The following is an 11,445-nucleotide window of genomic DNA, read 5'->3' on the forward strand; positions in this document are numbered from 1 at the left end:
CTCAGCTCTGTTTACTGACCATGGATTTGTTCCCCTCCAGCTGGTGCTTTGTTTCCACTGCAAAGCGATGCAGAACCACCTTGGCTGAGAGCAGGTGAAAGCCCAGTGCTGGTGCCTGCACCAGTTCACACCAGTAAGGAACTGGGCATCCTGCTGGCAGGTGGGATGGGACACAAAGGGACACGGGGAGGTCCTTACAGTGGGATGGGGTGTGCAGGGTTGGGGGATGCCATGAGCTGGGGGACACATGCTGGGTGTGGGGGGGTCACACCAAAGCCAGGACTGGAGACCACCATCCTCTGAGGACTTCAGGAGGGACTGGAGGCCATCAGGATGGGGCTGTCCCTGTTCTGAACCCAGGAAAAAAAAACCTTTGCCTGGGTATAGAAATGCACAGACAGCTGGGGACAGTGGCTAGCCTCCCAGACAAAGAGCTTTCAGTGATGAAATGCCTCTTGAGCAGCTCCATCCCAGTGAGGCCAGACACGCAGCCAGCCTGCGCCCAGGTCATGCTCTTCCTGCTGGCTTTCTACCACCCGGTGAGTTACTGCAGGAGGAAAAACATGATTTAGCCTTAATTTATCCTTGCTGCAAAGAGGTGGTGTCTCTCCCCATAGCCCCAAGCCCATGTGGATCCATGGTGGTGGGATCCGTGTCTCCACGCATCCCTTGCTGCCTTGCTCCTGCGAGGTCCTTGCTGCTGTGTGTGAACCCACGAGGCCCTCCTGCACGGTGAAAACAACTTCCAACACAATTCCCACTCACTGGAGCCTTTCAGGGACTTGGCAGACCCTGGAGCATCCCCATTTTGGGTCCTTTCCACGCTGACCCGAGGCAGAGGGAAGGCAAAGGGCTCCAGCACACACGGGCTGTGCCAGCCCCATTGCAGTCAGTGGTGCTGGGAAACACCCGGTGAGCCACAGGATTGTACTCACAGGACTATTTACCTAATTGTTGTTGCTGATAACAGCCTTTTACAGCTCTTACCTGGGCTCCCCGGGAGAGATGAATCAGTTCAGAGCCCTAAGGAGAGGGAAGGGAGGTGCATAGAGCTAAAAGTGAGTTTGGGGAGAGCCAGAGCCAATCCTTTCTGCTTCCCAGTGGGTATCGAGGCAGGAATCACACCCTGGGAGAGCCCATTTACCTGCCTCTTACCCCCCACTAATACTTTCTGAGTCCAAAGCTCATTTTCACCCAAATTACACGCAGAGGCAGAAGTCAAAAGGCTATTTCTATGCATGTCAAGAGAATTGCTGATGGAGAAACAGCTCCTGCTGAGAAAAACACTGCAGCGTGAGCCCAACCTTTTACTAGACACCAGAGCAGCTAAACTTCATGGGGAATCTGGCTTCCTTGGGCTGCCTGCTCATGACATTGCTGGGTTTGTTTTGTTTGGGGTTTGAGATACTGGTCAGACAACACAATGCGTTGGAAGCGTGGAATTAAAAGGATGATTCCCAAGCCACAGGGTGCTCCGGTTGGGAAACGTGAGCGGTTTACAGTTGGCCCTGGCGCGGCGCAGGCTGTTTGGAGAACATGGGGTTCCTGTGATTAGCCTGCTCATATGACTCAATATATAACCACCAGTTACACACTAGATTTAATCTTGGGTCAAAAGTCATGGATAATTCAAACCACGCAGAAAATGTGGATCTCATGCTTGTTGGAGCTGTTTTTTCCCTGCTATTCCTTGTTGGCGCCCAAACAACCTCTGCAAAGCAAATGCACCCTGGCCCAGGGCAAGAGTGGGTCGGTGTTACCTGTGCTCCTACTCCAGGAGCTGCCTGCTCTGCCTGCATCCCGCATCCTGAGTCTTGTTTCACCACAGGCACTTGCACAGGGCAGGAAAAAGGATTATTCACGCCCTAAACCTCCCGTTGGAAGCATTGCATCACTCTTCAGCACTGTTAGTTCGCTGTTCATGCAGGTGACTGCAGTGAAGGAGCCCTCCTCACCCCACATTAGCAGGGGTGAGGATGCTGCTTGCTTTGTCCCTGCAGCACATTGGGTACCTGGCACAGTGTATTCTGTATTTCACTTGGTTCCTCTTGGGTGCTGCCCCTGTTTCTTGTCTTGGGCTGTTTCTTTCCCTTCCAAGTCATGGAGCTACTCTGGTATCAAAAAGATGCCAGTGGGGATGTTCAGGGATGTCCTACCTGGTTAGGTTAATTGAGCAAAGGATTTCAAAGCAGAAACATTGATCTTGTGCTCTGCAGTTTCAGCATGGGATGGGAGAAGCATTTATGGCTCTGTGCACCCACAAGCACATCATTGCCTCAGAGAGAGGCAGCATCCATGATTTCTTGTGAGCTGCTTCTCTGATGAAGGCTTCACCTTCAGAATACTGCCTTGCAAGGATGGTTATTTGTAGGGAACGATCGTCCCATCTGCCGGTGTCAGCAGACGTCACTGCCTGGCTGTTGCATGGGGACAAGGGCCTGTCATGGACCGTGGCTGAGCTCATCCATCACTGCACCTCCTCTGTGCCTCGGTCTCCTCTTAGGTCATTAGGAAGGATGAGTGATCTCTCCCTTTCCTTGCAAAGCCCTTTGCTGTGCAGTGACAGAGAGAAGGATGCAAATAGCCCCTGTGAGCATGAGAAAGGTTTTCCCCGTGGGACATGAAGCAGCATCGTGTCCATTTCGCAATCAGAAAGGGCAGAGAAACAACCGTCTCACCCATAGCTGGGCATGATGATGCTAAACCCCATCTCCAGGCAGAACTTCCCAGTCCCTGGCTGCTCCTGCCCTCACCATAGAACCAGTGACTCCATCGCAGTGGTGCTGGCACAGCCAGAGGGTTTTGGTAGCAAACCGGAGATCTGAGCCTGTGCTAGAGCCAGACAGAGCCTGCGAGAGCTGATTCCTCTTCCCAGCCCCCTACAACTGCACAGGGAAGAGGTAAAGCCCTTTGGGACAAGGAAGAGAAAGCACTGGAACATCAGGCATATGTAGCTGAGTAATAATACTAATGCAAGCACTTAGCACATAGGCAGGAGTTTGCAGAGCAGAGTGCTTTACAAACATTAATTAGTGCTGGTAGGCAGTTCAGAGATATGGTTCCTATTTTGCCAACGACGAAGAGCAGAGAATCAACCATCTGCTTAAATCCTCTTTAATTTAACCTTGGGACATCCATAGGAAAACCCTGAGCCCATTTTCAGCATTGGATGAAGCCACCCGAGCACACACGGACCCTTCAGACCCTCTCGGAGCGTGGCATACACCAAGCATCCCGGGAGAGGGATATTATGAAGGGTGTTGGTGGCTTGGATTGTGCTGGAGTGTGGAGCTGGAAAACACAGGGCATCTGTTTTCCATATAAATAAACACAAGTGGTGTAGCCAGAGTGCTGGTGGCTTCCCTAAAGACAGCTTGTTGTTGCTGGAGCCTTTGGGCTTTGTTTGGGCTCCTCTCACCTTTTGCTGGTTTCTGCTTGATTTGGGGCAGGTTTAGGACCTCTCAGGACACCCAGTTCATTAGCAAAAGTTAAAGCAGCTGCCAAGAATGATTGGGATGAGGCAGGAGGGTTAAAGCTGTAGCCAGGGCTCAGTCTTGTGGGGAGGTTGTCCTGGTTTTAGGGATGTAGGTGATTGGCATTGCAGGTGTGGGACACAGGAACTGAAGATGTCTGTGACCAGGATAAACCAAAGTTCTTTAAGGTATTCAGTGCTTTTTTCTTTAAAGATACTTAATTTGTAATGCATAGCAAGCATCCCTGCACTGCATGCTGCAGTGGGGCTTTGTTAAGGATGGGGTCAGGGTTTGGGGCTCAACCAAGGGCCTGGAAACAAGTTGAACACCAGCATGAGCCAGGGCCCCAAACAGCCCTTTGGGAGATGCAGATATTGCAGGAGGGTGAGTAGCTGAGGGCAGCAGCCAGCTTGGATGGAAGCAAAGCTGCTATCACACCTTGAGACAGCAGCACAAGCAGTGTATGGGGCATGCAGCCATGTGTGTTTCCTGCGCCTTTCCCTCTCTCCATGGATCATTTGCAGGCAGGAAAAGAGGTAGATAAAAGCAGAGGGGATGGGAAAGACCAACCCTCCTGTAAGGAGGTCCACGTCAGCAGCAGAAATGTATTTGTCTACTCTTAATACTGAAACCTGCAGTCCTTTCCCAAGCACTGCATTTAAATCTCCCACTGCATAAGAACCCATCAGCCCTACAGATGGAGGAGCGTGCTCAGACACTGTCTGGTTTTCTCAGCTATTAGGATTAGTGGCTTTTTCTATTAGGTATAGATTTGAAAGTGTGTAATGCTGGAATTGTTCCTCCTCTCTGGGTGGATGGGCGCTAACACAGAGCATGGAGGAAAGGGGCAAGTAGGGCTTACGATGGATTTCATTTCTTCTCCAGACAAAAGAGCTCCTGAATCATTTTGAGCACGCTGTGTATCTCACCTAAATCCCTTGCTGAGCTCAGCTGGACTTGCCTTTACATTGCAGTTATACAGATGCTTAAATGGCTAAATCAGAGCTTCCCAATTGCTCACCATCTCCAGCGCCTTTCCAAATCAACCCCAGCCCAGTCACGTTTTGGGTCCAGAAAGGTGCAAATGGTGCAGATAACGCTGATTTCAGCAAGATCCTCTAAGCCAGGCCTAAGCTCAGGCTCTCACTGTGTTCTGCCTTATGGATGCTTCCCCAGGCAGCCCCCGCATCCCATCTCCACACCAGGTTGCCTTGTTAAGTGTCTGATTCTAATTTCTCTCAATCAGGAGCTGGGCCCGAGCAATTACTTTGAAGGAGCTATTCATCCAGAGGGAGAGCAGGGATCTAGGTTAATTGGGTTGACAACTGAACCCAATCCTTTCTGGTTTTGCCCAGCTTTCCTGTTCTTTCTCTCTCCTTCTGCACAGTATCTGCAAAGCTCTCCGCCTCGTTAATTAAGAAGGTAACTGCACCCCGAGGGCTGTTTTGTTCTCCCCTCTCTCCTTCAAAAGCAAGAATAGAAAAAGCAGCAAGAATTAGCTAGTTTGGGATGAAGCAACCGCCTCGGAGCAGGATGGAGCTGGTTGGGTCTGACTGGGTCACAGTGTGTTGAGCTGCTGCTGTTCCTATGGGCTTTGGGGAAACAACGCATGGTGAAAGCAGGTGCTGTACCAGAAACACTCCTCCGGGCACGTTTGGTGTGTTCGATAGACACGTACAAAGCTGGGAAGAACAAAAAACATCGGAGTCCCCCGAGCTGGATGGGTGCTGGGTCGTTGCTGGGGCTGCAAGTGCTGCACATTGAGGGGGAGAGATGCAGGTTTATGGCTTCTTGGGAACATGCAGCCCTAAAGGTTTGGGCTCTTCTGAAATGATTTTAGCCAACAAGAACTGCTGCAAAAGTCACATTCATGGGGATTTGACGAGAGGGGGATGCTGGAGCCTGGTATCATGCCCCAAGGCCATGCCAGGAGTGAAGAAATGGGTGTCTGCCCATGGGGTGCCCTGAGATCAGTGTCCTCCCCTATAATGGGTATTTTTGGAGCTGGATGGCACCCCTGGAGCCCTTGTGGCTGTGCCGTGGTCAGACCCTTCCCCTGGTTGCATCCCTGCTCCGGGACCATGAGCTGGGAACCTCCAGGAAAGAGCCAGCGATGGGGTGTTGCCGGCAGGTTTGGTGGTTGGTGGGAACAGGGGGCGATGTGGTCTCATGCTCTGGGATGTGGGTCCCCGTGGTCCTCACAAATGCAGCATCAGCAGCCAGGGTTTGGCAGCTTTAAGCCCTGCATTGCCCGTGGGGCAGGGGGGAGGAGGTGGCATCGCTCATGCCTAAAACACACCATGTTCCACAAATGTTTGTTATAACACGGTCACAAACAAACACTTTGCAGGATGTTTGCCAGGAGAATGGGCTTAATGTGTGTGGAGCCCTGAAGGACATGAGGAAAGCTGATGCAGCCTATCCCTGTGGGCTCTGATCTGGCCTCCCCAGCACTGCTGGGGCAAGGGAAGCTTTATTCCCCTCTGGGGAGCGTGTTACTTAAGTCCGTGTGTACAAATAGAGCAGCAAAGCTCATTAATCCTACCAGGAGGGAAATGATATCGTGGTGCTGGGGGAGAAGGAGAGGGCGAGAAGAAACCACCCTGGTTCTGCCTTTCGCTGGCACATGAGGCTCTGCCCCCCACAACAGGCTCTGGCTTCAGGGTGAGCAGGAGGAAAAAGCCAAGGAACAGCCCGGATCCTTGGGGGATTTGGGGCTTGCAGGGACAGGATGAACAATCTCAGCCCTGGGAGAATTGTGGGGTCATGGAGGGGAAAGCAGGGACCAAGAGGCATGGAGGAGACTGGGGGGATGCTCTGAGCTGTTGGGGGCATTTTCTATATGGAGCCTTTAAACCCCTCATTCCTCTTCTAACCCACAAGCTTTTCGTGCTTATGCCCATCTCATCCTCTGCCCCATCCTGCTGGGGGGCAGCGAGTGGCTGGGAATGGGCTCTGCTGCGGCTGGGGCCAGCCCAGCGCCTGTTCTCAGTACCCCATAGTCCTCTGTTTGCCCGGGTGATCTACCCCCCTGGCTGCAGTGCCCAGCAGGAGGGATGCAGAGAGCATTGGGAGCCTGGACTGGGATAACGGGGAGGGCTGAGGGCTGGAGGGAGGATGGCTTTTTACAGCCAGAGGAGCCAAATCCTGCTCTGCGGTCCCTTTGGCAGCTGCGCGCTCCTACATGCGATCGCAGAGTCCCCTCTAGTGGATGTTTCTCCTGCATCACACGGCTCTCCTGCTCTCCATGCACGGGCAAGTGCCGGGCTCCAGAGCCTGACCCCAAGCAGGGATCCCAGGGCACCATCCTGCTCCTCTCCTGGAACTGGGCATGGTGCCCCTGCAGAAGCAAAGCTGGATCCGGCCACCATCACGGGCTGAGCCATCTCTGCTGCTGCTCCATCTCCATCTGTGTATTTGGGTGACTCTATCTCCCACCATCCCCTTCCTTGGTTCCATCCCACACAACCCACTGCCCCTGCATCAGGGCTGGACCCTGCAGCCCTTGGTTTCCCCCTTCTTCAGGCTTCACACCAGCTTGGAGCTATTTGGGCATCTCAAGAGCTGGTGAACACCTGTGTGGTAGCAGCTTCAGAGGGATCCAGGCATGAGCATCACTTGATCCCACCCTGTTGGGTCCTGCAAGCTCGGACTGAGGTGAAATGGGCCACTCTTGGGGTGAATTCCCTAAGGATTGGGTGCTCGCACATTCCTGGGATGTGAGGGATCCCATCAGCACCAGCCTGGAGCGCTCTGCTGTGTGCAGGACCAGGTCACCACCACCTCCTTCCCGCTGCTTTCCACCTCTGCTTGCCTTCAAACTGTGCTTATCACCTGGAAGGTATGTGGTATCCTGAGGCTTTGCAAGGGAGAAGGAAAAGGCACACAGGAGAGCACGGAGGAGCAGCTGCAGACCCACAGCTTAGCTGTGCATCACAGGGTCCTGGTGCTCCCTCGGAGGGATGCGGTCCCTCCACCTTGTTCCATCTTTTACCGGGAAACATGGCCCTGGTCCCAGTGCCACCGCCTGGCAGAGCCAGCCCATGGCAGCTCCAGCCCCTTTTAGAGCTTCTGGCACAAGACAAGACACACTTTACAGCTTTATTTATTATAAAACATCTTTAGGAAGCTGATCGCTACCTAAAACCACCCCTTGGGCTTAGTTCTGCCAACAGGGACTCCGTCTACTGGGGTAATAGCACAGCAGGACTGGTTCCAGGCTTTCTGGACAAGGAGGCTTGGAGGCAAACACATTCCCCCACCATCCCTATGCAGAAGGCAGAGAAACTGCAAAACCCAAACTCCATTTCTAGGGAGGTGGATGCTGATAAACCCCAGTGTTTATTGCAGTGCTCTTCATCGTCCTTGGTTTTATAGATGTGCGTTTAAACCCAAAAGTTATGTACATCTTGGCTGGCCACAGAAGGGCTTGGATGTTGAAAGGGCTGATCCTTTGGGCAATGGAGAGCCACCTCCCAGTCCTGAACATGGCAGCAGCAACAGGCCATCTACCTGCCTGGGGTTTCTGTGCATCAAGTCGGAGCCTCATGGATGAGAACCCCCAGCTCTGCTTTCAAGTATATTGGGCATGAACACACGTGGTCCCTCTGGCATCACACGTGCCACCAAAGGGAAGACACTGGCTGGCCCTGGAGACCCATGTCCCTTGGGTCTGCCTGAGCTATGGGGGAAGCTGGTTGCTTTTGGGGCAGCACATTGCAAACACCCCCCAAACCAAACCCACCACCCAGAGAAGCACACAGTGGTTTAAAAAAAGAAAGAAAGGAAAGAAGAAAGAAAGAAGATGATCCTTATGGTATGTAACCCACCACCATGGGCCAACTGTGCTGTCTTCATGCACTTGCCCCATCCCAACATATGGGGCAGCAGAAAGACCCAAGATGATGCAGGCTTCATCCCTGGCCATGCAGCAGCCAGGGAAGGCACAGGTTCAACAGCACCAACTTCAGTAGCCCGTCGGGTCCTGCATGTGATGGGGGGCGGGGTGCTGCTGTCGAAACAGGTATTTGTTGGCTATGCAGCTTGAAGCTTACATAGTTTTTTGCTGATGGGGGCTATCAGAGAGAGGAGAGGCAAGCCAAAGGCATGAGCAAGCAGCACAGGGTGGCTAACCCCAGCCAAGCCCGTTACTGCCCCTGCCCATGGGCCTACGTGTCCCAGTGGGGAATTTCACTCCTGCAGCCAGCAAGTCCTTGGATGAGGAGAGTGGGAGCACGTGGTGGGATCCCAGATCTGCAGTGTCAGCAGTGATGCACACGAGCCATGATGCACATGAGCCATGATGCAGCTGGCGCATCCCTGCAGCCGGATCGATGGGGCACCGGCTCCCACTCGGAAAAGCCAGGCTGTCTTCTGCCCTACAGACAGGGATGGGACACCCGGCCCTCCCCAGCAGCTGGGATGTCTCTTCTCTGGGACCAGGAGGCTGCTTTCTGGTGATGCTGGTGCCATCTTGGTCACTGCAGTTCAAGGCTGGATTGGTGCGGACTCAGGGAGGCAGGAATGAGCCAGGCAGGGGAGAAAGCAGCTGTGGGCACTGCTGTGCAAAAAGCATCCTTCTTGGAGCTGCCCCTTGGTCCAAACAGTCCCTTTTTGGCACCCAGCTGCAGCTCCCCTGGCTGTGTGCCTGGCACACACACTGTACATGCTGCAGCTCCACGGGCACCTCTGATGGCCTCCCAGCTTCTTCCCTTGTGATAGGTAATGACTGGAAACAGCATCCATGGATGTGGCCATGACAATCCTCCACCAACACAACCCTCAACCTGCCATTTGGACACCCGTGGTGCCTCTGCTTTACCCACTTCTCAGTGATGCTGTAGCTCCTCCATCAGCACCTTCCCAGTGGCTCTGCACTGAAGGCTTTAGGATGCTTCATGGCATTAACGTCCCAGTGCCTGACCACGGTGGGATGCAGCATCCAGGACATTCTACATGGAAGCAGTGTGCCTGGTGAACGCACATCCAGAGCTTTCCTGGTGTCAGACACTGCCAGGAAGAGGGACATGGGGTGATGTGAGCGTGCAGCAGGCATGTGCAGACCTTCCTGGCTTTGAAATCCATGGAGCTACCATCGGATCAACGTCTTGTCAGGGTGAGCCATGAGCTGCCCAGCTCCCAGGAAGGGCTGATGCTGGCACTGCAGCTGCCTTCTCACTGTCCCAAAGAGGCAAGTGGTCCACGAGCGATGAGCAGTGGAAGGAGAGACCCTCTCTTCATCCCAAATCAGCTTTAAAGCCCCAGCTCTAAAGCTGTGGCAGTCCCTCAGGGATGAGGGCAAGCAGGGATCCCTCCCACCAACTGGAAGATGCCTCAGGGCTCTTTCCCCATGGCCAGATCCATGGAGGAGTGGTATTGTCCCCGTTATCACACTGCAGGGACTCTTCCTGCAGGGAAGCACATAGTTGTCCTGTTGCATCAGCTGCAAGGAACAGCACATCTCAGCTGGTGCAGGGAGCCTGGGCAGCGTCCGCCTGCTCCCCCTGCCCTTCCAGCCACCCCTCTCCCAAAATCCAGGTATGAAGCCCTGGAAGGACAAAGCAAACCACCAGTGTGATCCCTGACTGTAACACAGAGAGGAGGATGGAGAGCTGGTCTGTGCCATGCCAGACACACTGAGGATGACCTTGTCCATCAGAAACACTGGGCTGGCCTTGCAGGGGGTGCAGATGCAGCACACAGACCCCAACAACCAGTGGGATATGTTCCTGTGGGGTCCAAGGGGTGTTCCTGCTGTTGCAGCACTGCTGGGCTGGGGTCTGCTCTCTGGGTCCGGGTGGCCGTGGCGCTACAGCTCATCCCCCTCTTCCTCTCTGCAGCAGGAACAGTGTCTGTCTGTCTGTCCATCAGTGGTTTCACCCTTCAAAGAGGAGTGGCTGCAGCACCGTGTGGCTGCAGCAGGCTGGTGTTTAGGTGGCCTGGCTGGGTGGCAGGCGTTTGCTGTCCAGAATGGCCTTCCAGTCATCGGTCCAGGACTGCAGCCTGCGGCTGGGGGGCTTCAGCTGCAGGTGCTTGTTGTGGCAGGCTGTGAAGAGCACGTGCTCCCAGCTCGGGTTCAGCTCGGCCCCTGCAAAGCAAGGACAGAGGTTGGTTCTCTGGACAGCTCCACCATGGTGGCCTGGCTGGGTGGCAGGCGTTTGCTGTCCAGAATGGCCTTCCAGTCATCGGTCCAGGACTGCAGCCTGCGGCTGGGGGGCTTCAGCTGCAGGTGCTTGTTGTGGCAGGCTGTGAAGAGCACGTGCTCCCAGCTCGGGTTCAGCTCGGCCCCTGCAAAGCAAGGACAGAGGTTGGTTCTCTGGACAGCTCCACCATGAAACACAAAGCTTGACCTTACTCCAACACAAGGAGCCTGCGGACACAACCCCCTGACCAGAGCCTCATCAAGCAGGGAGGGACCAGCACCCATCACACCCCTGGATGCTGTCTCCTCCTCAGGGCTGCCTCTGGTCACTCCTGCCACCCCGCACCTCCCTTACCTGTTATGTCAGGTCTGTCATCTATAAGCAGGTCAGCAGAAACCACTGTCTTATCTCGTGTCAAAACGATCTGCTCCAGAAACTCGGGGCCAAAGTGCTTCTCCACCCAGGCATACTGCAAGGCAAGAGGAGAGCAGTGAGCTCGAGGAAGGCTGATGGCCAGGGCTGCTCAGTGGAGCAGCAGCAGAGCACAGCACAAGCCCTGTCCCCCACACAGGGAGGAGGTCTCTCTCATTAAGTTCATGAGTGGGAAGGACTTGGATGCTGCTGGAGCACAAGTTCTTTTAAAGGCAAACAGCTTTTGATGCTGTGATGAACTATGAAGACCAAGCACCTCAGTGCATGCAAATAGCAGAGCTTGGCCAACAGTGGGGCTTTGTGAAGATGCTTAAGAACAAATCTGGTGGAGCAGGGAAGCATCACAGCTATTGTACAGCCAGAGGCTGGCTTTCACTGGGCAGCATGGCATGGCAGAG

The 11,445-nt window shown here is 54.1% G+C and overlaps 1 protein-coding gene across 1 annotated transcript in view; it reads right to left on the bottom strand.

Annotated features, from left to right (window-relative positions):
* Positions 1-10,602: 10,602 nt before the first annotated feature.
* Positions 10,603-11,445, bottom strand: part of NT5M (5',3'-nucleotidase, mitochondrial) — a gene marked incomplete at both ends in the record, with an annotated part of 4,493 nt that continues 3,650 nt past the window's right edge. The window contains 2 exons of the mRNA XM_010024138.1: positions 10,603-10,760; positions 10,970-11,121. Of these exons, the coding sequence (XP_010022440.1) occupies positions 10,603-10,760; positions 10,970-11,121 (310 nt within the window). The remainder of the gene's footprint in view (positions 10,761-10,969; positions 11,122-11,445) is intronic.

The sequence above is a fragment of the Nestor notabilis genome, unplaced genomic scaffold (assembly GCF_000696875.1).
Source record: "Nestor notabilis isolate BGI_N333 unplaced genomic scaffold, ASM69687v1 scaffold24460, whole genome shotgun sequence".
NCBI classification, from domain to species: Eukaryota; Metazoa; Chordata; class Aves; order Psittaciformes; family Psittacidae; genus Nestor; species Nestor notabilis.